The sequence below is a fragment of the Amblyomma mixtum genome, chromosome 3, assembly GCF_055824585.1.
Source record: "Amblyomma mixtum isolate Tamu chromosome 3, ASM5582458v1, whole genome shotgun sequence".
Classification (NCBI taxonomy): domain Eukaryota; kingdom Metazoa; phylum Arthropoda; class Arachnida; order Ixodida; family Ixodidae; genus Amblyomma; species Amblyomma mixtum.
The window spans coordinates 55812627-55840617 of NC_143014.1; the positions used below are offsets into that span (position 1 = coordinate 55812627).

Genomic DNA, 27991 nt, shown 5'->3' on the forward strand with positions numbered 1-27991 from the left:
ATTGTATATTAATGATACAAGTATTCCATTTGGAAGCAAGAAGTAGAGGATCAGAAACTGGAAATATTTTTGTTGAGCATTACAAAGACGTACTAGCTGCTCTGTTTTTGTACTTTCTTTTTCGGGTGCAGAGACCAGTGCTTGTAGTACCCAGATATTTTCTGTCCACAGCACTGAAGTAAACGCTAAACAAAATCAAACAAGCACTTAAAAAATCAAAGCGATATAAAACAACTGATGGCAAGGGATGACTTGGGTACTGCTGACAAGCCTCCAGGACGCACAAGCAACAACCAAATCCGATAACTGTTATTAGCTAGTGGCTTTAGACCAAATTTGTGGAGTGGAAAATCGGACATGCATGCTGCAATGTTGGTTCGATTTATGAGGTTTAGTGTCCCAAAGCGACTCTGGCCATGAGGGAGGGCTCGGATAATTTAGGCCGCATCGCACAGTACACGGGCCTCTAGCATTTCGCCTCCATCAAAATGCAGCCATTGTGGCCGGTATCAAACCCGCATATTTCGGGTCAGCAGCTGAACACGCCATGCTGCAATGTGTGGTCCCTGATAGTGCTTTAACTAATGAGTGCTACAGGTCACACTGCCCTCGAGTTTGACCACTGAGTGCGATGCAGTGCATTATAAAAAAAATGATAGGTTTATTCAATTGCCCTGCACATTGTGAACTAGTTCATGGCAGTGCAAAAAAAAAAAAAAAGTACCGCACTCATGCAGCGCCATTTCAGCAGTGCAGACGCAGCGCAACACTAGTGCTGAACAGAGACAAACACCGAAGTGCTGAAATCTTGCAAACCTTCTGCGTCTGGTGCGCTTTAATGTTTTTGAGGGCACCAGTCACTGTACATGTTTTTTGTCGCTGCTATGTAGAAAAAAGTGGTAGGGTTTTAACGGAGTAAACTGAGTAGACATGTGAAAGTACGTCTTTAGCCTGGTATCGAAACGATTTGAGCAAGTCTTTGCAGCTTCGCCGCCACCAGAGTGGCGCATGTGTCAACAACAGCATTTTTGGAGTCTAGTAGTGGTCAAAACCAGCGCATGGCACGGAGGAGGCCCAAGAGGCGCATGCGGTCCTGGTGGCACATGCTGAGCGAGGGGAAAACACTGAGTTAGCTGCCGTCATTACGTAATACGCGTGCTGACGACACAGGTCCCGTGGCACCATTTGCCAGCACAGCCAGTAACCAGCTACGGTCGCACGGGTCTTCCTCAAGGTCAAGCTTTGTGCAGTTTTCTTGGCTGGGATTGGGCCCTATTAACCCTTTGTGGGACAACATATATTTTTTGCAAAATTGATAAACTTTTGATTGCAGATGGGATGCACAGAAATGATTCTCAAAAATTTCACAATCCAAGTACGAAGTGAAATAAAGTGGGACATATTTCTCCATTGGCATTAAATGGAGATGAAGAAAATGGGACATTTGTCCCATTGCGGTAGTTTCTGTTAACCACTTCATGAACTTGTTTGCAATACTTTCCCCATCATGGAACACCAAGGCGTACAAGTCTTTCCAACTTTTAAAGGGTTATGTTCCTTACCGATGAGCCCAACTTCATCCGACACGCCAGCCATTTTTGGCCATTTCTTTTACCCTCATTTATTTGGAAAGGCTTCTGGCTGCCGGTGGTCCTGAATGTTTGCCATTGATGATTTGTCACCCAAGAACAAACTCTTCATGCAGCGTTTCAAAAAAACCACTCAAAATTGTCCTTACGCTTTGTTAAATGTCTATTTTCAGCATAGAGAAAAAAAGTGCTTTCCTCTTATTACCTGTCATCTCAAATTTTCAGAACAAGTGAAGCTGAAAAAAGGAATCACTTGCTGGGCATTTTGATTTTAGCCATATCGAATATAGTGAAAAACTTGCAACGCGCCTGAAAAAATGAAGTTTCAAGGTCTCGACTCGCTACATCTAGTGGACGCGGCTGAAACCATTGTTAAACGAAGCATTGAAAGCTTTGGAGGTGGCGGTTTCAATGCTTTGTTTAAAAAATCGAATCAGCCGCCTGGCTTCAGCTCCTGAGGGAGCTGCAAAAGAACACACTAGCCAAGCTTACAGACTGGGTGAGAGAGGTCGCCCGTCGTTAGGGGGCCACTGATCCCACCCCATTGATTTTTTAGATCAATAGTTTCTTCGAACCAAGCACTGGCATGGATGGCAGCAGAGCAAAAGTGGGACTGCTGCATCCCACTGCCTTCACGAGCCCTTTAGTATGGGCAATAAGTGGGATGCGTTCCATTGTCCCACGAAGGGCTAAGGAGTGCTTTCGCACTAAAAGGAGAAAAGGTGAACTGCGGATTAAAGCCAACAGTAGTACAAGCGAAGAAGAATTTTGATTTAAAGTGCACTTTTTGTCTTCCACGTGGAAAGTTTGACTCTTGTCGGTTCCTTTGTAGTGCTGCCACTTTTTCCACATACCATGGGAGGCCGTTCACAATTGAGTGCCGAGAAGACATGTTATGTCATCTCCTTCCTACCTTGGGACCCAGTGCAGCGTGAATTCACCGAGGATGGCTGCAAAAAAATTTTCTCGATAGCTGGGCTTTTGTGGCTCTGTTGACATTTCTCTGGCAGCAAAAGATGCATTTATTGCCAAGAAGTCTCGAGTTATTTTTCCCACCAATCTACTCAAACTTGACAGTGATGTGAAATGCATTGGAGGCTCCACGACCGGCCAGGAAGAAGCATGGTCTAGGATTCAAGCTGCACATTTAAAATTGCCCGTTGAAACATTCTGGTTGGGAAAAAGGCTTTTTACAGCAACACCAATCGTAGCTCGTAAAAGCTCAAATTCGAGTGGAAATAGCTTCACTGGAATGCAGTAACCAACCGTGGCAGGCAAGCTTCCATTTGTCCTCAGTGTCTCTATAAAGAAGCGGAGATGCATGCACAACCGTGTTACGCTGAAATATCAATACAGTTCACAGACTGCAGGTTTCATTTCTACAAATTTTGGCTGCCCTAAAGGGTCTTTCTGTATAACATGCACAGCATGCCACTGGGCATACTTCAATTTTTTACAAAATGCAGAATTATCGAAAAAAGACATGCAAGACTTCAGCTTTGCCTTTTTTATTGTTTATGTACTTTGTATAGAAGATTTAAATTACACAACACCACAAACACTATGTAACAAGCAAACAGAACTGACACGTGCAGCATACACAGCTACATGGGGAAAGAATTTATGAATATGGCCTAAAATGTTCGTCGCTGCCGCACAAGCTCACTTGGATGTGTTCCCTATGTGTAAGCTTTGTAAATGAAATTCCCCTCACCCCAAGACAAGAGCCAGAAAAAAAAAAAAAAAAGTGTTCAACACTGACCACGGAGACACACACCCAAGCAACATCTAAACCTGTTCCATTTTCTTTTAGCCAATCAGAACTGGTTTACTGTTCACAGCATCACACTCATCCAAGCCTACAGCTGGAATGAAACTTGTCAACATGCCAGTGTCAGCCTTGCCAGTAAAAAACATTCGCAATTCAGTGATCAAGACGTATGCATTTATAATTGGGAGAGCATAATACGGGTACACACAATTCAATTTTTTGCGCAATCAGTACACATACGCGCAAATTCGGGTCACAAGGTCCACCACGATCTCGGCTATAATAAGCACACACAATTCGTAAGATGGCCTCAAGAAGTGCACGGACATTATGCCAAGCTGGCCACTTTTCTGCGCTCACTCTTGAGGTGTACTGACCATAGGCCCGTACCATTTCAGTCATGCCACTAGAGGGGGAAGCGCCACTATTATCAGGCTCTAACATAAGTAGTTGAAAGAGGGCAGGATATAACAGAGAAGTGAGAACAGGACAAGGAAGCTCTTATCAGTCCTTATTCTAGTTTTGGCTGCTACTGCACGATTTGAAAACAGCCAGGACTTTAAATTTATCCAAGGTACGGTACCAGTAAAAATATAAATTTAGCCCAAAATAGGGGTGGGGGCAGCACATGATTAAGTTACAAAATGCACTTAACGTCGAAAAATAAACTATGTACAGATGTTCAGACACGCTTACGCAAAGAGAATCTCACTTTCGTTCTGCCCTAAAATAGATTAACGCTACATTTGCGTATTCGGAAAAAAGGACATTCAAATAGATATAAAAGGGGCGGGCAAGGGAACAAGAGAGGCTGACTCGCACTCGCCACGCCACTGGCATCAAATAAAGCCTATTAACGCTAAATTTGCGTATTCGGAAACGGAACATTCAAATAGATATAACAGGGGACGCAAGGGGACAGGAGAGGCTGACTCACATTCGCCACTGGCATCAAATAAAGCCTAAAGTGAATCCTCAGAGAAAAATGAAAGGGGGAAAAAAAAAACTTTGGTGGTGGAGAGGGCAGGGAAAGAGGAGCGTGTACACTGCAATAATTAATGTCGTTGCAACCACTAGTTGGATAGCTAAGCTTATGTAGCGTAACGCTTTGTCCACAGCCGGGCAATGCGGTCGTGCTCCTCCCTTTGCTGCATGAACTGCGTGGCAATGCTGCCCACCAGCGGGTCCGCTGAAATTGAAAACACACACATTGTAAGCAAACCATGAGTTCCAGTTTACAGCCATTGCAATCAGGCGAAAAATTTAAATTCCGCGGGAAGCTTAAGACACATGAAAGAAACGTGCATGCTAATTTTTTTTAACACATGCCTTGCATGCTGCAAAGGTCCCTCTTCTAAAATGGAAGGTGGCTGTTTTAACTCCGCATCATGTAATGTTATCCTGTATCTTGTTTGATGCTAGGTCTCCATAACAACCGATGATCCCTCTCCTTCAAGAGAACTGATTGTGCCAGATAGACATTTGAGAGCAATGGAAGAGAGTGTTGAGGTCACTTCTTCCATTCCAGCCAAAAAAGACAGGGCGTCGAAATTTTGACCTTGTTCGTCTTGCTCAGAAAGAAACAGTGCAAGGTCTCTGTCATTGGATTTCAGTTCTTGAGCAGTTTTCGGTACACTTGACACTCAACAGCTAGGCCTGAGAATTACTAAGTTCAGGCATGCTTACAATGCAAACTTGCTTTTTTTTTTTTCCTGGTAGCCACCTGAACTGCAGCGGACCCTCCTTCAGCTATGGTTGGCCTGAACAGTTTTAGATTTCGCCATCATAAGACATGTTAGATTCTCCAGAGGCCGAGTAACTCCCCTTCATGTTATATTCTTACAAATAAGGTAAATTCTAGGCGTGTGCGAATATTCGAAATTTTTGAATATACTTCGAATATTATATTTTTAGTATTCGAATTCGATTCGAAATCCAAGTATTCGTGTTGTTTCGAATATTCGACCCGACGCGAATATTCGTATCTAGCCGAATATTCATCGTGAGCACCGGCGTTCATTTCGGTCCGCAAGCCCTATCGACAGATACATAACAACATGGCGGCGCCTACACGGAAGGAAAATTCTTTCTTCCTCCAAGGGCCATGCCGTAGCTGACTGCGCTGGTGAGTTTTTTTGTGGCTATACCTTCGAAGCTGGTATAGTCACAGCTGTGCACGAAGTACCTCGCAATAGCAGTGCCAAGTGAGAGGGCATTTTCTGTGGCTGGAGGAGTCGTTTCAGTTAGAAGGGAACTACTTCTGCCTGACCATGTGCAGCCACACACGCCTTTTGTGTTTACTTAATCATCGATAGTTCAACTGTGATGTTTTTGGGTGCCCAAATAAATGTTTTGTAGTGATTAAATGCGTTTGTCCTTAATTATTCGATATTCGGAACTAAGTATTCGTATTCGAAAAATTTGATATTCGCACACCCCTAGTAAATTCATTCCTACTGATGTCCGTAACAACAGCTGTGTAAAAAATGGGAATTTAGTTATCAACACAAAATCCCGAAAAAAAAATGGTAGGCTTTCAACATAGTTGAACCAAGTAGACATGCGAAAGCACGTGTTTGCTCATGGTTTTGCTTTTGCTAGGTCGTCGGCATGTCTAGTAATGATATTAGACTCAGGTTAAGCTGATCTGATCTGCTTGCGCCGGAGGTGGAATTTGATGAAGACAACAATATGCAATGCACAGCATGAGAGTGCGCTGCAGTTTAACATGAGGCGTGATCAGCTGCGGCGATAGCATAGTGCTTCCATGCGGTGGCCAGCGAAGCTCATCTGTTCGCGACGACGCGGATTCGAATCCCAGTTGCAGCAATATTTTATTTATTTACTCAAGGCTTCAGCGGTGGCCCAGCTTTTGCAGCTTTCGCTCTAAAAATGCTTAAATCCAAGACTGTTCACACAATCACGAAAACTAAGTGCCTCGACCCTAATATCCATGAAAAGTATACACACACTGAATAAAAATGGGCACAGCACTACTACTAAAAGACTGAAGAAGTACAAAGGCAGAGAACAGCGCCAAATGCCTCCATATCTGCTGTTTACAATGGCAACAACATTTGTTTCAACAAACTACCAAATTTGCTTGTTTTGTTAACTCTGTCATTACCACGCCACTATGCATCGATCGACGGATTCAAAGTGCGATTTCAGTGCTACCGGGGCTGCTGAGTTGTTGTTTACACACCATACTTTAGTTTCTTGCATTTTTATTTTTCCTGCAAGACAGCAATTTTCGAAACACCCCTGAAGCTGAAGTTCCGGTGCAATGCGCTCGCAGGATGGCGTCAGCAGCAGGAACGGCACACGCTCGAAAAATTTTTGCTTCGCGCGATTCTGCAGCACCTGCAGCAGATTTTGCAATGCATTAAGCAGCAGTGATTCTGGCAAATGATACTGCATAGTTGGATTTTGATTCCGATGAAGAAACAGCAGAACCTCAGCATGAAATGTGGGCACCAGTTCGCCTGTAAGGTTCATTTTCTGTTTCTTGATTGTTTGTTTTGTCCATAGAGCAGGTTCACACGTCGCACTGATGCCATGAATATTTCTGGTCTCTGTAGTGTCTCGTCTGCCCAAAAAAGAACAGACTTCATGCCCCAGTAGAAATTAGGGCACCAACCCCGGAATGGCGCTGCATGATAGCACAAAGCTGTCTGCAAAAGCTGTGATGTGTTGCAACTGGCCCTAAATCATCCGAAACAGCTAGTTTCTTGTAAAACTAAAGCATTCTAGAGAATTTCCAACCAATTTACCAGCAAACCTCATTATAACAAATATGGATTTACGAACTACTGGCTATATATCGAACTGTATTTTCAACAAACACATGTAATTCTTACTTTATTGTATGCGGTTTGCCATAGAATGGATATACTGAATAGCCCAGTGTTAAGCTGTGCCCGTTTGGATGGCAAGCCTTAGGCTTTGCCTCACTGCACAGTTGACTAGTGATGGTGCAGCAAGCGTTAGCGCCACAGTTCACGCTTTATCTCGCATTTGCCGACACTGCCACAGAGGACATAGTGGCGTGAAGAACAGCTGGTAGCCAGGCGGTCAGCACCGGTTTGCACCTCTCGCACCCGTTGACAGGGGCCCGGAACCAGCAACATGGTCGGTTGTTGTAGTTTTCCAGCACCCGTCCTCAGCTCACGTAGACTCTCGCGGAGTGGAGGTGGTGAAAACGGCGATACCTTTCTTCCTGGCATCCGAATTTTTATGCGACACCGCTGTAATCCGAGAAAGCTACCCTAGCTGGCGTTTGACCTGGCACTACTACGTGCTGCAGTGCTTTGCGCGGAAACCAACCTAAGTGACGTACTACGGACGAAGGTGGCGCTTGTGAACTCTCTCAAGGTTTCGCTTACAGTATACAGAAATACCCCCGAAAGCATAAGATTGGACAGCCATTGCCTTAGCTCACTTCGTAGAGCACCGGACGTGAAATTCGGAGTTTGTGGGTTTGGATCCCACCGGCGGAATGTGGTTGTTTTTTCTTCTGCTTTTATTAATGTCCCATTGATAAAACTACAAAAAAAAAAAAGGGCATCCCCTATGCTCCTTGGTTTCGGTGGCTGTTGGCTTCCGTCATTTATGTCATAATGAGTGCCTCTTTCCATTCCCTTGTCTGCTAAACGACGTTTGCTGCTTTTTTTTTTCTGCGGCCTCCACAATCGCCGAACGCCTTCGAAACAGTGTTAAAGCTACAGAAAAGGTCTGTGGAGACGAATCGTGGGCACCAGTCATCGTCAGGTCTCCACAAATATATTCGGCTGGACGCGCTCAGCCAGGCTGGGATGGAACAGCGCTGCGCCGGCCTTGCGGTTAAGCAGCCATGAAAATCCAGTCTGCGCGTGCTTGGAAGGCGTACTGGGACAGTCGTCGTCTTCGGCTGCCGGACCACGATGGCACGCTACAGGGCCCCCCCTCTAGCGATGAAGCCATGAGCGAGGTGTGAATGGCGAAAAGCGGATAGGTTTGGCGCAAATCGTACGCGACGAGGACTGGCACGGTCGGGAGGGAATGCAGCGGCACAGTTAGCGATGACGTCGGTGTCAAGATGAGCAGGTTTAAGGCGGTCAACTGAGATTGTGTCCTGCCGGCCGTTGATGAGCAGGAGAAAGTGCTTAGGAGCACGCCGGAGCACTTGGTACGGACCATCGTATGGTGGCCGTAAGGGCGGGCGTACGGCGTCGTGGCGAACAAAGACGTGAGTGCACCGCTGAAGGTCGGAGGGGACGTGGACACGACGGGAATACTGGCGTTGACGTGGTGGAACTACACTGCTCATAGCGCTACGTAGGCGTAATCTGAGACGTCAGCAGGCGTGGGTGGTGAGGGCTCGAAGAATTCGCCAGGGACACGGAGAGTAGTGCCAAACGTTAGCTCTGCTGCACAGGTAGAAGAGTCACTGCGAAGTGCAGTGCGGAGACCAAGCAGGACGAAGGGTAGGCGCTCAATCCATGGCGAAGGAAAAGCGGACACCATAAGTGAAGCTTTCAGCTGCCGGTGAAAACGCTCAATGACACCGTTGGAAATCGGGTGGTAAGAGGTCGTCTTGATGTGATTGGCGCCGAGGAGCCGAGATAGGTTAGCAAATAAGGTGGAGTCAAATTGACGACCATGATCAGTCGTAATGGTGCAAGGGACACCGTAGCGGCTTATCCACAGTGTGATGAGTGCTCTTGCGATCGACTCCGCCGTTATGTCCAGAAGGGGCATCGCTTCAGGCCATCTCGTGAACCTGTCAATGCAGGTTAACAGGTAGCGGTGGTTCCCGCAGGTAGGAAGGGGACCGACAATGTCGACATGCAGATGGCTGAAGCGGGCGTCCGGGGACGGGAACGTGCCAAGCGGCGTCGCAGTGTGTCGATGCACTTTGCTTTTCTGACAGCTCAGGCACGCGCGCGACCAGCGGCGAACGTCGACGTTGATGCGAGGCCAGACATAGCGAGCCGTGACAAGGCGCTGTGTTGCGCGAATGCCAGGATGGGCCAAAGAATGGAGGGCATCAAAGACGGTTCGTCGGTATGGTGGAGGCACGTAGGGGCGAGGGCGACCGGTTGATGTATCACAAACTAGGGGAACGGCGCAGTCAGGGAGCAAGACGTCCTGCAACACTAAAGAGGTGTCGCGTGCGAAACCGTTGCAACTCGGCATCGGCTCGTTGAGCAGCAGCCATAGCCGTGAAGTCGATGACTGGCCGTCCATTGTCCGTCGCATTGACTTCAGCACGAGAAAGAGCGTCGGCAACTATGTTGGACTTGCCGTTGACGTGACGAATGTCGCAGGTAAATTCGGAAATGTAGGCGAGCTGCCTGATTTCGCGAGGAGCGTAGGAGGTACTGCTGGATGCTAGCGCGGACGTCAGAGGTTTGTGGTCAGTGAGGATATGAAATCTGCGTCCCTCGAGAAAATGTCGGAAGTACTTCACGGCTGAATATATTGCTAGCAGCTCTCGGCCAAAGGTGCTGTAGCGGCGTTCAGGGGGCGCAAGCTTCTTGGAAAAGAAGGCAATTGGCTGCCAAACACCAGTGACGAACTGTTGCAATACCGCGCCGACAGCAGTGTCCGATGCGTCAACCATGACGGACGTGGGCGCATCACATTTAGGATGAACCAGCAGCGTCGCTCCGGCAATGGCTGCTTTGATGCCGCTGAATGCGCGGTCAGCGGCATCGGTCCAAGCAACAAGAGCGGTCGGCTTGCTGTGGCCCGAGAGAAGGTCGTGGAGAGGCTGCAGTATTGCAGCGCAGCGAGGAATGAAGCGCCGATAATAGTTGGCGAGGCCAAGAAATTCGCGCAGTTGTCGGGTGGTGGTGGGCCGGGGAAACTGACTGATGGCGGTGACACGGGCCGGCAAGGGACGAATGCCATGGGTGTTGACGCGATGGCCGAGAAAGTCCAACTCAGCAACACCGAACTCGCTTTTCGGTCCGTTGACCACAAGACCAAAGCGGCTGAGTCTTTCGAGCACCTGACGCAGGTGGAGCTTGTGGGCCTCTACCGTAGGGCTGAAGACGAGAATGTCGTCAAGGTAGGCAAAGCAGCACGTCAAGCCGCGTAGGACTTGGTCAACGAAACGCTGAAAAGTCTTGGCCGCGTTGCGAAGACCGAAAGGCATCTTCAGATATTCAAACATGCCAAAAGGTGTAATAATGGCGGTCTTCGGGATATCCGACGGTTCCACAGGAATCTGATGATATGCCTTCACAAGATCGACTTTGCTGAAGATTGTGCAGCCATGTAGAGGTGATGTAAAATCTTGGATGTGGGGAATCGGGTAGCGGTCAGGGATTGTGGCCTTGTTGAGGGCCCGGTAATCGCCGCACGGCCGCCAGTCGCCGGTCTTTTTGGGCACCGTTTGGAGAGGCGACGCCCAAGGACTGGAGGAGGGGCGGATGAAGCCAAGCTCAAGCATATGCTCAAATTCCTGTTTGGCGACAGCAAGGCGATCCGGTGCGAGGCGACGAACGCGAGCAAACACGGGAGGCCCAGTCATCACAATATGATGAGTCACGTTGTGAGCGACTGGCGCTTGGAGGGACGGGGGTCGGAAGACATCTGGAAACTCAGCAAGGATGCTGGACCAAGGGTCGGAAATGGTGCTGTGCGCCTGGAGGAGCCGGAGTGGTGGAGCTCGGCAAGAGACGCCTTGGACGACTAGGCTTGTTTCTGAATCCAGTATTCTGTTTTGCCGCATGTCAACTAGGAGCCTGTAGTGCCATAGGAAGTCGGCGCCGATGATTGGCGTGCGCACGTCCACGATAACAAATACCCAGCGAAAAGCACGGCGGAGTCCGAGGTCAAGCGTTACAGACTTCTGGCCGTATGTCCGTATGGTGGATCCGTTGACTGCGGTCAGAGGAGGAGAGTCTAAAGGACGGCGCCGCTCAGCCAACGTAGGCGGAAGAACACAGATCTCGGCACCAGTGTCGATGAGGTAGCGGACTTTGGTTACATGGTCAGTGACGTGGAAAAGACGACTGGATCGCGGGCCGAGAACACCGGTTGCCTTCAGTGTTCGGCCGGACCATTTCCCGCGAAGGAGCAGGGCTGGCGGCAGTGGCGTGCGCGAGAGCCGTATCGGCGGTGGAACCAGCAAAGGGTCGTCGAGGGCGGAGAACGATTGCCAGAAAAACTGGGGCTTCTACGGCGGGGTGGAGACGACGAATGCGGCCGGCGAGCACGAAGAGCTGCAACTTCAGCTGTAAGCTGCGCCACCTGCCGGGCTAGCTCCTCATGAGTAGCAGTGAGACGGGTATAGCAATCGTCAGGAGCTGGGCTCGATAGCTGAGGGGCAGGAGGGCGATGAAGTGTTGCAAGGGAGGGAAAGCCGACGTCCATGATCTTATCCGCAAGCGTAGCCAGGGATTCCAGGGTCTGAGACGAAGACGCGCTCAGGATCATGCGCACCTGCGGAGGCAGGCGCTGCAGGAAGAGTTCCCGCAGGAGCGCGCTGTCGTGGGGAGTAGCCAAGTCTCCAGCCAGGGCGGTCATGCGACGCAACAGCTCGGTAGGTTTGCAATCTCCAAGCTCTTCTGAGGTAAGGAGCTGCTGCAGGCGACGCGGCTCCGTTTCAGTAGTTCTCTGGATGAGCATCGCTTTGAGATGATCGTATGGGCGATCGGCAGGCGGAGAGCGCAAGACGTCGCGAACAACCGCAGCAGTAGCAGGCGTGAGCGCACCAATGACATGGTCGAACATGGTCACCTGTGACATGATGCGGTGCCGGCGGAACAAGGCCTCGATTGTGAGGAACCAAAGTTCCGAGTCCGATGACCAGAAGTCGGGGAGCTTGAGGGCGGAGACCGCGGACTCATGAAGAGGCAGCGTGCGAGGCGACGGTGACGGCACAGGAGTGGACGGATCCATGGCCAGGGATTACACGATGGAAGGTAGGCGGGGTCTCGAGCTCCGGGCAGCGGTAGGCCTAGCGAAGCGGCTGATGCAAAGAGCAGGGCAGGAGCAGAGAATGAAGACGCGAAGTCCGGAGTCACCAAATTTGTGGAGACGAATCGTGGGCACCAGTCATCGTCAGGTCTCCACAAATATATTCGGCTGGACGCGCTCAGCCAGGCTGGGATGGGACAGCGCTGCGCCGGCCTTGCAGTTAAGCAGCCATGAAAATCCAGTCTGCGCGTGCTTGGCAGGCGTACTGGGACAGTCGTCGTCTTCGGCTGCCGGACCACGATGGCACACTACAGGTCTCTCCCAGTTGCCATCCTTTTGCTGGTTGAATTTTACTTCTGTAGCGAGAGTTTCTGGCAAAATTTTTTATTACAAATCTCTGCTATATTTAACTGTTTAACAACTTTTGCCTCTTCGCTAAAGCGAGATTTCACGGTATTATCGTTTTAATTGTCTTGTGAGTACACCAACACAAAAGGTATGGTGCTTTGTGGTTCTTCCAATTCTTTTTTCAGCCTCTTCAAAAATGTCCTTAACTGATAATGTCAGAAAGTACAGTTATCAAGGTATATTTTGACATTACATTTTACTCTGAAAATTTTTGATTGGAGTGAAAAATTTATATCAAAGACAGTCTGAAAATGGCCTTTTTTCATGCAGTGCCAGAAAAAACTTCCACCTCAAAAAGTTTTCAAATTATAATTTCAAACTTTTAATGGCTAGTTTATCAACAAATCTAAAACATTTTGTACCTTCCAGAATGTTTTCAATACTTCTCCAAGAAATATTGTCATCAATACCATTCCCCCCCCCCCCCCCCCTTAATTTTCACGGTTTTGTGTGCAATTTTTTTGGCGATATTCACACCAAGTATTTGAGTTAAAATAACTGTCTTCAGAAAGCACATTCTATTGCAATTATTTTCATGTGTATTGCGTTTTTTTACACCTCACATATTTGCAGGAAAAAATTCCCTGAAAACTACCACACAGCACCCCACACTTATTTCTATTTCAATATCCTGTATTTGTACATAGCGCATATTGCCACCCTACCCCCCTCCTTTCTTACTATTGCTCCCCCTTTCTTTCCCTCTCCCTGTCCTTTTATTCCCGCTAGCTGCAGCTCGGGTGCTTCAGGTTTCAATGGCAGATGCCGCAGCAAGCAACATCTGTTCTTTCCATTTTTATTTTCATTTTTTACTACCAATAAATAGCCACTAACAACATGGTAATGAAAGAGAAGGGGTTGGGAGTCTGACACCAAAGAACTGAAACAATGCTTCAAAACAGCATGGTCGAAGCATATAACGATCACTTCCTTGATCTAACATGTTCCCTTCTAATGGACAATATTGCAGTAATTAACTTATAACATCTACATGATCAACTTGTGCAAAGAAGAATCCACTGTGCATGTTTTAGATGCAATTTGTGAGAATAACATGAACATTTAGAACACAAGAGTTACCTAAATCTCGTGCCACGCAGCCGCTTCGTTTTTATACATCGTAACCGTGCCCTTTGGCATATTTCTGTTTCCCTGACGTGGCAGCGTCCACACCCAGCACACCAATGTATTCGAGCAGTGGAGTGCTGGCTGTGTGTATAGCAAGGAGCAACACCAACGTTGAACACAGGGATTCAACTTTATTCCCTTCAAGATTCAAGATTATTTTCTCGCTTCAAACTGAAAATGTTCAGATTAAACTACCACAAATAAATGCCATTTAACAGTACTGTGTAACTTACTATCTCTCAAATTTTTACTAGGACCACCTCTCTATGCAACTGACAGCTCAATATGCCTCGAAAAGCAAATTTTCTCATGTTCAGAATTTTTTTTTTTTTTTTTGCTGACATGACTTACATTTTATATCGGCTTCTTTGCCTTCTGGACAACTTAGAAAAATAGTTGCAATGACTGTAGTGAGAACATAAAATTTGGTAAGTCTAGGTTTTGCTATCCCTTCCAAAGCAGCTACGACACGAAAAAAAATTGCTGAGGCTCAGCTTGGCTAAGCCTGGGGAATGCGAAGCATATTAGTGGCTAGGCTTGGTAATACATGGCTTTCCTTGGTTGCATACTTGGTCATTTTAATACAACCACTAGAAGCCTTCGTCGTGGGGGAAGACAACGGCATGGTTACAGCGGAACGCCGCCTAACCCCGAGACGCGCGTTGGGTGAGCGCCTGGATTGTCACAGAAGCCGCGTCTGCCTGCCCGGTGGAGCGAGCGTTTCACCTAAACAGAGTGTGAACGCGCGTTCGAAATGCGCGGGGATGCGCGGGTGTGACGGCTAGGGGTCCCACGGCGACGGCGCGAGGTGGAGGCCGGCTCTCTCATCCGATGTCACGTGGTGTGACGTCACGGTGTCACGTGGCGTGATGGCTAGGGGTCCCACGGCGACGGCGTGAGGTAGAGGCCAGCTCTCTCATCCGATGTCACGTGGTGTGACGTCACGGTGTCACGTGGGGGTCCCACGGCGACGGCGTGAGTGGTAGCTCTAGCAATATGCTTCGCATAAAAAATTTCACCAAAAACAAGCTGGATCGATTTCTTTTGTTTCCTGGGGGGGTCAACGTCCCAAAGCAACTCAGGCTATGAGGGACACCCTAGTGAAGGGCTCAGGAAATCTAGACCACCTGGGATTCTTTAACGGGCACTTATATCGCACAGTACATGGGCCTTTAGAATTTCGCCTCCATCGATACACCGCTGCGGCCGGGATTAAACCCGCGTTTCTCGGGTCAGCAGCCGAGCACCATAACCACTGAGCCACCATGGTGGACAAAAACAAGCTGGAATAATGTTTGTTCTATTAACAAAATAAGCCATGATTTTTTTTTTTTTTTAAAGAAATCGAAGATGGTCAAGCACAATGTTTGGATCAGTTTGCATGGAATGACTGCTTTATATAGAGGCATTTTTACCACCGGTTTTTGAATTTTCAGTGCGAAGTTCCATGTAGAATGTCAACATGTAGATTTGCAACGTGACATCATGAAGACCACATCACATTTCTTTTTCTGGCATTTCTCTCAGCTCTGAAGTGGCGCACATGGTTCTACTCTAGCACAAAAGGCAGCCAAACAACTGTCCTTCCAAACGTGACCAAAGAGAATGCATGCATTATGGCAGACCCAATTCAGAAAAGAGGTTTCAAAACAATTGTTGGCACCAAATTAAGGCGTAAAATCAAGATCGTCTGGTACTGTAACCCTCCAAGCACAGAATCACTATAATTTTCCTTGACACACTCCTTTTCATGGCTTCACAGAACATCTCAGGACGCGTGTCTCTTGTCAGGTGCCACGAGTTGGCACTGATCTTTCACAGTACATTTTTGAAGAATCATACCACAGCGACTTTTTTCCAACTTTTTTGTTTATGGACAAATCTTGATAAAATTTCCATATCTAATGCAATTTTACAAGCTGATTCAAATATGCCATCACTTTAAGATATTTCTTTAATTCATCATAGAATTGAAAATTATCTTCTAATATGTATTTGGATTTGCAATGAAAAAAAAGATGGCATTCTAAGCTATTTTTATAATGTGGACAGACAGCCAAATAAATAAAGAACACAATGTTGGAGATCGATTTTTTAATCATCATTACTAATTTCGCAGCTCCATGAACTTTGGTCATCAAACTGGAGCTATCAAGTGCTTCTAACTGAAGCAAAATAACTAAATTATCCCCACCAACATTTTGCATGCACAAAAAGCTTCGCATTGCAAAAATAATTATAGTTGCTCGCCATGCTGAGATATCAAACTGTTGAAGCGAGATAAGAAAATTCACGCCTCGAGAAAATGAAAAAAAAAAAAAAACAGTATCTTGCATCACACACTATAACCACGACGCCATGTTCTTAACAGAGTCACCTCCGCACTAAGTCCACCATGCAGTCCTTCTGAAGGTTTCGTCTATCACGGATAACATGAACAATCCCTGATGCTATCAACAGCAGCGGCCACTGTCAGCCCGTGCCACCCCACTCACATCCTCCCGCGCAATCGGAAGCATTGACTTTCTCCGTCCCTCTCACTCACTCGCAGATGCCACCCACAAACAGCCGGCTTTACTGTTTGCTTTTTCTCTCGAATCACTCACAGTAGCCACCAATGAAAGCTGCAATGATCTGTGCTCGACGCTGCCCACTGCCAAGGTCGGCTGGCTGTACACTGTGCCCAGATCAGCCAATAAAAAGCACTAGATTTGCAACGTGACATCATGAAGACCACATCACGTTTCTTTTTCTGGCATTTCTCTCAGCTCTGAAGTGGCGCACATGGTTCTGCTCTAGCACAAAAGGCAGCCAAACAACTGTCCTTCCAAACGAGACCAAAGAGAATGCATGCATTCTGATGCATTTTCGAGAGGCCTTGCACCGTGACGGCACATTTATCTGGCAATTTTTTTTATAATTATGTGAACCGCCATCAGTGATAAAGAAACTCTCATATATGAATGACAAAATTTAATAATTGAATTTTCCGCAATTTTTTGGCCTCAAAGACCCGGGTCTCCCCGTATCGTTAAAAGTTTTGTTGCAGTTTCACGCGTAATGTGCACCTTTGAAACACAAACTGATTCAATGATCATTCAGGTGCTTACCAGACATTTCTTGGTGTTTCAATCTTGCTATTTTAATCAATTATGAACGCTGCGTATGCAATTTTACACATCACCGTAAAAATTAACCAGTGGTATTTTACACTGGAAAAAACCAATTATCTTGAGACCTCAAGATTCTACTTAGGCAAAAAAATATTAGTTTTTGATGACAACAAAAATGGCGCCAGGGTTAAAGGTGCACTGAAGAGGAATCTGAACTCGTCTTTTTGCTCCGGGAATTCGATCTACATGTTCCGAGCATTCTTAGAAACTTCGATTTATGGCCCTGTGTAGCCGATTTCCCTAATTAAATCGAATTAACGTTCGGCTCCCGCCTTTTTTTTTTTCAAATTCTCCCTCGTACGGTGGGTGAAGTCGACCAACGCGTGGAGTGCCTTTCAGCCAGCTCTGTGGAGGCTTTGCTTTCGCTTCACTTTATTTTTTAGGTTTCCATGAATAAATAGTTTCATTCGCAGATAATATAGCCGCAAAATAAGCCCGCAGAAATAAAAATACGCGCGGACTGTTTGCTTCTACGGACTACTACGTATTACTCCGCCGATGGCAGAGCGGCAAGCCGCCACGGGACTGGGTGAAAGGCACTCCACGCATTGGTCGACTCCGCCCACCGTACAGGGGAGAATTAAAAAAAAAATGGGAGCCGGACGTTAATTCGATTTAATTAGGGAAATTGGCCACACAGGGCAATAAATCGAAGTTTCTAAGAATGCTCGGAACGTGCAGATTGAGTTCCCGCGGCAAAAAGACGAGTTCAGATTCCTCTTCACTGCACCTTTAATAACAATTCCAGAGTGGAACTCACTGCAAGCGGTTCATGGAGTTTAACATCCCAAAGCAACTCAGGTTATGAGGGATGCCGTAGAGGAGGGCTCTGGATAATTTCGACAGCCTGGGGTTCTTTAACGTGCACCGACATCACACAGTACACATGCTCCTATCATTTGCCTCTACACATGCTTCTACCATTTTGCCTCCATCGAAATGCAACCGCCATGGTCGGGATCGAAGCACTGTTTTTCGGGTCAGCAGCCGAGCGCCATTATTGTAAGTCCCTAGTCTGCTGACATGTTACAGCGCTTTATGGCCTCTGCAATAAAGCTTTACGCATAAAGAGCAATTAATAAGCAAATTAATGGCCAATAAGTGTGGGTGAGCATTCCTGTAAAAACGTGGCGGCAGCAGGGCGCAGCGTAGCAGTGTACTTTCCTATAGACAGCATGAGGCACTCTGGCAGCTGCACCAAGCGCTGCATGTCTTGCCAGCTCACTGCGAACTTTCTGGCACTGAGGGCAAACAAATGTTCCAAAGCTAGAGGAGGACCCCGGCCTTTGAAAAAATATTTTGTACTAATGAAGTTGGGAACACATTTTTGTGTGCTGATTCTAAAAATGTCATTTAATTTCATGTATAAAAAAAGTCCTTGTGCACTTATGCAATATGTTACACAGGTCTTTTGGAGAGAGCACTTAACAAGTTTCCCTGCAGGGAACTTTGCTGAAATGCAAGCCATTGGTTTGTCTCAACATTAAGGAGTGCAATAAGGGTAAAATTATTACCCTGCCTGTCACAGAAGTTGAGTGATGGTGTTTTGAAGTCGCCACTTCAGAAATGGGAAGTTGGTATCCCTGTTTCTGGAGTGGCAAATTAAAAACCTAATAACTCAAGTTCTACGATAGGCAAGATGATAATTTTACCCTTGTTGCACCCTTTGATGTCAAGACAAACCAATGGCATATATTTAAAGGGGTAGAGACACCAAATTTTTGTGTTGTATCTCTGGGTTGTAAATAATGCGTAGCGATTCAGTGAGCATGGAACACCATCTTAGAAGCATGAACTCGCATTATATAATTAATAATCGTATTATTTGTACCCGGCAGTTTCGGTTTCGGTTCGTAGTTGCCAGGTTTTGCCAGGCTCTTTCATGACGTCAAAAACCAGACAATGCGTTGTCACGTGGGCCCGGAAAGCCGTGACGTCGTGTAGGCATGTCGTCTGCTTGACACGCACGTGGTGCGCGTAAACACGGAGAGCCGGGAGGAGGGCAAGTCGAACAGCTCCGAGTCGGAAAGAAGAGTTTTATTTCGGCGAAGACACCGATTATGAGGAATCGCGGGATGACGCAGACGAGGAAGAAGACGCCGCGGTTCGAACCCCGACAACCACTTCATTTTTGATCCGCTGGCCAGCGATTCCGAAGAGGAGGCAGGCGTCAGGCCCGACGCAGCTCAGATTGTGCCAGCGAACACCGAGCGTGTAGGCAACGTCAAATGGTAAAGGCGCGTTCACACTACGCCGACGATCGGCCGATTTCAGTCTGGCGATGGTCGGCGGCAGCGATTTTCGTGCCGTCGGCGCGTCTGTCACACTGCGCAGACGCCGACCGAGCACCGGTCGTCGCCTGACGAGCGCATCGCCGTCGCGTCGCCGAGATAGCAGCCGTCGGCCGACCCGTGTGTCACCCTCTGCCGACAACAGCGCCGACCTCACGCCGACGTTGTCCCATCCCGACAGCTAGACGCTGCTTCTTCGTGCGCGCTGCTCGTCTGCTAGCTCCGTTGATGAAGGCGTCGTGGAAATCGAACTTATCTTCTATTATGGGACGAGTTCGCACTAAAGCGATGTGAAGAGTAGGCCTTTTATTATAGCACAGTCGACTTCCAAAGCGCCGTCAACTGCGGAAGCGAGACCACCTAGGCCTAGCGACGACTAGGGCAGCCTGGGATCAGCGCGCAGTTCAGGCGCGTTCACACTAGGCCGACGGGACCCCGAGGTCGACGCGACAGCGACGCCGACGGTCGCGTCGGCCAACCTGGTCGTTCCCCGACTAGCCAGTCACACTGCACCGACGACGACGACGACGCCCCAACGACCAAGCGTCGTCCTAGTGTGACAACGCCGCCGACCAAAACGAGACCCGTTGGCCGACGTGCCTTGGGCATATCGGTGGCAGAGCGAAAACATTCACCGACCAAAAACAAGTAGCGAGCTCAGAGCGCGAAGTGCAATCATTATTTAGACAAATAATGCACGCGCAGCAACATTCATCAAGCCATATGGCCACTTGGCCGACGCGCCGCACTGATCGTCGCTTGCGAACTGCCGCCCCACTGCAAGCAGGAACACGGAGCGGTGAGCATCGCTGCGCCGCTCTACCCAAGCTCCGCCCGCAACCGGTGTCGCACTTCGCCGCCGTACAGCAGTCCCTCAGAAAGACTGCTCGAGCAGCGACAAAGCATGCCTGCTTATGTTTCGAGCTTTCGGCAACGGCATCGCTCGCGGGCGCTCCGAGCGACGAGCTCTTCTGCTGCCTGGTTGCCGTGGTCGTCGCTAGGCCTATAGCCTCTTCCGCATCGAAGTCGCAGCGGCCGGCGCTTCGGAAGTCGCCTGCGCTATAATAAAAGGCCTACTCTACACATCACTTTACTGTCAACAGCATCATCTCACAATAAAATAATAGTATGGTAAATCTCCACGACGTCTTCAGCAGCGAAGCGAGCGGGCGCCAGGCGAGCCGGACCGCAACGTCGGGCCAGCGGCAGCTGCGAGGCGGTTGTGGCAAAAAGTTTGCTCGTATCACAGTCGTTACCTTTGCCAGCAGCTCAGTATTCGTCAGCGATCCTCAAAAATGACACATTTTTCACATTTCTTATCCCAGGGTTTATTCTTTACGTCAAGAACACACTTTAGCTCCTTTTTATGACGCCGGCAGACGGGATCCAGGCTGGCCGGCCGGCCGGCATGCTCGGCGTACTTCACGTTCGCACAAGAAAATACATAACATCCATGATACTAGAGAATGCTTCCTACATTAGAGCACGGGCAATATGCCTCTGCAAAAGTGGATCTTTCGGCAACGACATCGCCTGCGGCAACGCCGGGCGTAAAGCACCATCGCACTCGCGAGCGTGCAGAAAAAAAAAAGACTCGTGAGCACTCGTAACCAAGGTTGCTAGGCCGCGAAACCGCAAAACTTGGTCCCGTACGTCAGAAAACTGTGCAATGACGTAGGAAATACTTGCTTGTGTTTTCTTCTCTGTTCCTACGTCACATTGATGCACTAGCGATGGCTCAGACTTCAAGAGTGAGCATTTTCACAAACTTTAAAATGAAATTAAAATATGTTCTAGACCTCCCTTAAATTTAATACTTCGCTCTTATGGTCCTCACATACAAAGGAAACGTATGGCAGTCTTTTGTACAACCTTGGAATTTGATGTCTCTACCCCTTTAAGCAAGTTCTCTGCAGAGCATTTTTTTTAAAAGCTCTCTCTAAAAAAAAAAAAAAATTGTGTAACAAGTTACTTAAGTACATAAGGACTTGTTTTACATGATATTAAATGACATATTTGGAATCAGCACGCAAAAATACATGTTCCCTTAAGATTTCAGAATTGTAACTTCATTCCCCCATTCTAAAGCTAAAGTAGAGCCTAGAGAAGGCCTGTGTTGATGCCAAAACAGACACAGACTTCACTCAACATGACCAGCCCTAACAACTGTCACACTCACACCACAACAAGCATGGCACAGTAAGGCTGCAGCCTCTGCGCCACTCACCTGGGTTGCAGTCTGTGAGTAGAGAGCATATTGAAAGTAAAACTTTGGAAATGGTGAGCGCTGGGCTCCAGTTGTCCTTAAGAATATCTAGACATATGACTCCTTGGCTGTTGATGTTACAGTGGTAGATGCGGGTGCGAAATGTAACCTGCGGAAAGACCACACAAAGGCCAATTCACAATAAGTCAGCAGCAGGAGGCCTCAGGTAGGTTGGCAAGACAGTCAATACTATGAGTAAAATTTTCTATATGGATGAACAAATAAAACTCTAGCAAAATGGTCACTAAGCAGTACAATTTCAGAGGCGTGCGCACTCACGCACGCACGCACACACACACACACTTTCACAGAGCATTTATAGGTCAACTCAACTTGGAACAAATTAAGGACAGTGCTGGAACCAAACCAGGAAGTGCAGCACTTTGTGACATGGCGCAGCGAAACTGGCAGACTTGAACGGCAGCATAACATAAGAAGATCTGCAGCGTTTAGTGAGAAGTTTGGTTTGGTTTATGGGATTTAACGTCCCAAAGCGACTCAGGCTATGAGAGACGCTATAGTGGAGGGCTCCGGATAATTTCGACTAGGTGAGGTTTTTTAATATGCACTGACACTGCACAGTACACAGGCCTCTAGCATTCTGCCTTCATTGAAATGATACTGCTGCGGCCGGATCGATCCCGCGTTTTTTGTGTCAGAAGCCGAGCACCACAGCCACTGAGCCACCACGGTGGCTTTAGTGGTATGAGGACTGCCAGGGACATATGACTGTAAAGGACAGGGTTAATTCGAGATCAGTGGGCGTAGTCAGGCTGATGAATTCCGCATATATGGGCATTAACACATTAATGCTATCACAACATATCTTTAAGGCGGAACTCAAGTGTCCCTCCAATTATTTCCAAAACACTTTATTTCAAATAAAGATGTTTCGTACAACAACCAAAGATTCAAACACCAGGACACATGTGTTAGCACTACATCCTTATTCCTATGTGATAAAGGGCTCATGTCTCAGATATGCAGACCCTCTTCACATGCGTGATAACGTCATTTTCCACTTGAGAAGAATAACATTTGTTGTAAGTTAGCGCCCATGCTGTTCGCCTTCGTTTGTGTCATCTTCTGTGACTCTACAGCTTGTTTATTGGTCACAATAAGTTTTTTTTTTCTCTGAACAAAAATTCCCATGCATACAGTCTCGCAAAGCTTCATAAGCCATCTAGTTAGAATAGAAAAGGAAGTGCTGCAGATGCCTACATGGATGTAAACCTGCAAGCTCATAACAAAACAGTTGAATGAGGAAAAAAAAGTCACTTCTGTTTGATTTTGCAGAAAGATTTCAGAAAGGTTTCACTAGGCATCTCCCATATCAACTGCAATACTAACAAACTGACTGCTATAAACTTGTTTTTTTCCCCGTACGATATTTGATTGGAACAACCTTACAGTTCTGTCATAATTTGAGTTACACTGAGAATTCTGTCCTGTATTCTTGGTTTCTACATTTGCTAAATTGTGCCAGTCCTGTTTGGACCCTGTCCAGGTATACAGTATGTACTCAATTTTAAAAAATAAGAAAACAATAATTTGAGAGCATAACCTAAAATCACATTTGTTGTTCATGAATATTATATGTAATATTACTATTTCCAAGCGAAATGATGTTCACATGACTCAAACCTACCTTTTCCTTGCATTTGCAATTAAGGAAACAATTAAGGAAAGTATAAATAAAAGCTTATTAAGCGCACAAATACAGGAAGAATAACTGTCCTAAAAAAGGCACTGAACAAACAATATCAGGGGTTTCTAATAGCATATCGAAATTCCTACTTATCACTTGCAGGTTGCTCATGCATTCAGACATTTCACAAGAAACAGTAAAAAAATTCCACTTCTACTTTTTCTATCTGATCCCATTATGTGCACAGCCAGCAACCACAACCTGTAGCAATTATATTAGAGAGTTTTAAAATAGGGGGACCCTATCAGTTACAGGAGATGGAGAAATGGCGGGGTGCCAGGTGCCCCGCTTTTCCTCCATGACCGACAGGGGCCTCCAGATGCAGCACTAGTGAGTGGATAGTGCACCTTGCTCCCTATTCCCAAAGTCGGTTTCCCTATTCCACCCCTATTCTCAAAGTCGGTTTCACCATTCCACTCCCTATTCCCAAAGTCGGTTTCCCTATTCCCCTCCCTATTCTCAAAGTCGGTTTACTGATGCTCCCCAGCAAGATTTGGATAGGCCAAGTCACACTGACTCAACAGTAAGTCAACGACAAGCCTGTTGTGAAAGTGGCACTGTGAAAATGAAAATTGGTTTCTGAGGAAAGGAAATAGCACAGTGTGTCTCACATCTTAGTGGACACCTGAGCCACGCTGTAAGGGAAGGGATAAAGGAAGGAGTAAAAGAAGAAAGGAAGAAAGAGGTGCCGTAGTGGAAGGCTCTGGAATAATATCGACCACCTAGGGATCTTCAACGTGCACTGACATCGCACAGCACACAGGCGCCTTTTGCGCTTTGCCTCCATCGAAACGCGGCCAGGTTCGAACCAGTGAACTCCGGCTCAGTAGCCTTGCACCCTGACCACTGGACCACTGTGGTGGGTAGTGGCACTGTGTCCCCAACCCAGTTCTGATCACCAGCAGTTATACCATGGTGACAACAATAGTAGACTACACTGGCAGTAAGTGATGGCAGCAGGTCAAGCTAAACCACTCTTTTAGACAACTACAGTTCAAAAGTCATATCTTGAATACTAAGGCTCACATATAAAAAACTAACAAGAACGGAAAGTTGAAGCTGCTTCCCAAAATGTTATGTAAAACCAAAACCATACAATGACAATGGGAAAAAAAAAAAAGTGACTGCTATGTTGCCGTTTTACAGGCTTCGGAAGAAAACGACATGACTTGTCACCAGAATAAAACACACAGCAATACATACGATTGGCTAACACTGCCAGGCTTCTCTATTAATACCATGCTCTTTGTAAATTAAACCAGGAGCACCTGAAGGGCTAACCAAAGGCTCAAAGTAGCATGGTTTATTCACTTTAAAGTATAAGTCCCTCAGTCACTCCAATTACACCACTGCCTCATACTCAAAACAAGTCCGAGAGATCCAGTGGCATCACCTTTGGTGGCTTGAAAGGATAGTCTGGGCTGAAGTGAATGTCCAGGAAAAACACGCCACCCTCGTACACAGACCCTGGAGGTCCAAGGATGGTTGATACCCATTCATAGAGGTTATCTCCCTTGGGTCCCGCACTGTTAGAAACAACAATAAAATTTGCAGCACTCTCTTACCCAGTAAGTGATTTAAGAGTGAATGTCAAGCACTACCATCAACACCTGCAGTTGATAATGCATACTAGCGTCTAGTGACTGTTTCTGCCTCTGTGATGCAGGCGGCTCAAGTAAACAGTGCAAGGAAAAAAAATAATAAAATGAATTTCGGAAGATTGCAATTTGGAAAAATGGACAAGACCAACATTGATACATCTCCCTCGATGACAAACCTGCCTATGTAACTAGATAAAAAACTGTGCTGTAATGTGAAATGGAAGCATATAAGGGGTTGCATATCATGATACAACCCTGTCACATGCTTTTGCAAGCTCTAGAGCTATACCTCAGTCTGCACTAGTAACACTTTCATGTTTGAGCTGCTTCAGGCATGTTTATTTCTGGCATCAATAAACTGAGAGCAAACAGTTTCATGCTTCCAAGAGGTAACAAAGAATACGCTTTACAGCGTGTTCACATACCAAATCATTGGCACTATGAAGTAGCTAAACAGCTGTCACCACTCAGCATTCAGAACCAAGCCACACCACATAGTTCAAGGCAGTTATAGTTCTGATGTATACCATCAGCAATGCAAATGTTCTATGTGGCACTTTGTGAAAATCTATACTACAACCCACCGTGCAGACATCTGAAACCATAAGAAAGGAGTCCATGTCTTGAAACAAAGTATGTAGGCCAAACAGCTAAACACAGTTTGCATTGAAGTCATAGCAGCCGCCATCCTTCAGAGGTGAACAGACTTGGACGTGTTGGTAATACATCATAACTAAAGAAACATAGCGCAGGAATCAAGACGCGACGACAAGACAGGACAAGCGCATTGTAAAAAATGCGACGCGGAACCACCTTGCCATCCCCTGTTTGATAAGATGATCACTTTGTACCGACACCGCAATGATCTGACAAGGGAAACCGTGGAAGCCTTGGAGATAGCTCAGGCAGGGGATAAATGTGTCAGTAGGCCGTCTGTGGCATTATCTAGGAAAGAGCTCGATATTTTGGCTTAGCACGTGGCTTGGCTGTTTTGTGTTTATTCCCTTCCAATAATTCAGAAGGGTATATATGCTCCTTTCCGCAACAAATGCCGAGTTGAAAGCAATAGCGCTTATCCGGTCACGCAGTCGTTGTTGTGTTTTTGTTCCTGTGCTGTTTCTTTAGTTACGATCCTTCAGAGATTCACAGAAGTTCAAAGTACTTTGCACACAAACTTATAAAACAGCAAAGAATAATGAGCTTTAAAAATCACTCACATGTACAAGTTTGCTGCCACAGGTCATTTTACAACTGCACTGAAGGTACTAAAAAATTTAAAGCTATTGCAGAGCAAGCACCAGAGTCAGTGCAAAGATCACCTAATCCACCAGCTGAATCGAACTTATGAATGCAGTGTAATTAGCCATTAATTTAGTGCGCCTAAACAGTTGCAGTGGCAACTGTTGAATTCAATAGTGCAAACACCAGGGCTGTAAGAACTGGTAATGACGTGATGAACCAGATGAAGTATCTTGATTAATGGCAACTACAAGAAAACTGAAGCTCCTAATCATGATTTAGCCTGCGTGCATTTTCCTTTCCCTTGAATGATCACGACAAATATCATCGCTTTCCGATCCACAACTAAGGTTCCCAAGCCTCCAATAGTAGAGTGGTTTGGACAGATATATGCACAATGATTTTGTGCGCCATTAAGTTAATATGCTAGAGAACAGAACCAGAGCTAGAAAAACTGGCATATGAGTGGCTATAACGAAAGATGTGGGCATAGACTGCACGATGTGCAGTGGAAATAGCAGGTCAAAGCTTCACAAACAACATCCATTCCCCCAGTCTGATGTTCAACTAACTGCTGACAAACGGTACGTAACATGCGCCGCTAAAGAGGTTCCAAGAACGCCTCCAGGGAAGTCTACTTAATACAAAAACTATATGCCTCGGTCATAGTCACTCACATGACCAACAACCAGAACAGATTCCTGCAAAATCTATTTAATATATGTTGCGCTAAACAGGGCAACCTTCACTACACCACTAGACAACTGTGCTCACTGCCGCTAAGCTTTCAGCCTCAAGTATTGACAGCGTACGATTTCGGCACACGCTTCGGCCTCGCTTAATACAGCAGTCAGGCGCTATGTCAACAAAGCCACCATTTTGTTTCACACGAATTAGCGACCTCTTGTTCTACAGTACGGAGTTCGAATATTGATCAGAAAGATAAACAAACCTGCAATTAGGCGGCGGGTCCAATGTAATTTCCGCAAGCTCCTTCTGGATCCTGTGAAAAGAAGTAGCGATAACAACGCTTGGCACACTGTTGACTTTAGCTGACATACATAGGTCAAGTTAAAACTGGCGAACCAGTGGCAGAGCAATATTTTACCACAGTTCAGCATAGGGGACAACTTATGAAACCCCGAGTTCGTCACGACGTGGGTGCCGCCTTAGTCCTAAGGACGATTGGCCCACTCACCTCTTGGCACTTGTGCTCAAAGCCTTCGACATTTTGGGGGTTGACTTCAGCGCCTTTCGGTCCTCTCCGGGATGTTCGCCAGTCACCGATAAATTTCTTCTAGTTGTGGAAGACTCGGGCCTTGATGGTCCGGCCTGCGTTCGATCACCGGACATATCGCACTCAGAAACGCAATCGAGTGATACGCACTCCCGAAACATGCGCCTCGGCAGACCAGACGAAGAGGAGGCACTTGGGTATTGCTCTTACTGTGATGAGCATTCAATACAGCACGCACAGACTGCAGGTGTACAAGCTTATCAACACGAACGATACCAACAGAAACACCTCAGTCCTAACAAAGACCTGAATGGAAGACGGACTTTCCCAGCGAAGCCATGTCTCTCGTAAAGAGCCACGACAACGCTAGGCACTCCGTCCGTACGGCGCTTCGAGCTATGAACGCAGCTGTAAGTTACTTCGTTTAATACTGAAACCAAAAAACAAACAAACAAAAAAAAAAACCCCGCGACTTACAGAAGCTCGAGCTCCCACTGACGAACAGCAGAACAGCGTACGCTGCGCCCCTGTTGTCGCGGTAGTGTCAGCGGTGTCAGGTAGTGTTGTACGCTGTTCTGTGAAACGGAAGCACTCCCTCGCTGCTGCAGTTACGAAATGCATCATCACCCCCGCCATTAGCAAGCTGCAATATTCTCGAAAATATTCTTTT

The 27991-nt window shown here is 46.8% G+C and overlaps 1 protein-coding gene across 1 annotated transcript; it reads right to left on the reverse strand.

Annotated features, from left to right (window-relative positions):
• Positions 1–3081: 3081 nt before the first annotated feature.
• Positions 3082–27956, reverse strand: Ubc2 (ubiquitin conjugating enzyme 2). Its single transcript, XM_089579244.1, has 6 exons — positions 27799–27956; positions 27283–27416; positions 27037–27087; positions 24638–24770; positions 21498–21645; positions 3082–4549 (listed from the first exon to the last, which is right to left on the reverse strand). The coding sequence occupies exons 1-6, from the start codon at positions 27943–27945 to the stop codon at positions 4452–4454; spliced, it is 711 nt and encodes a 236-aa protein (XP_089435370.1). The 5' UTR covers positions 27946–27956; the 3' UTR covers positions 3082–4451.
• Positions 27957–27991: the final 35 nt, after the last annotated feature.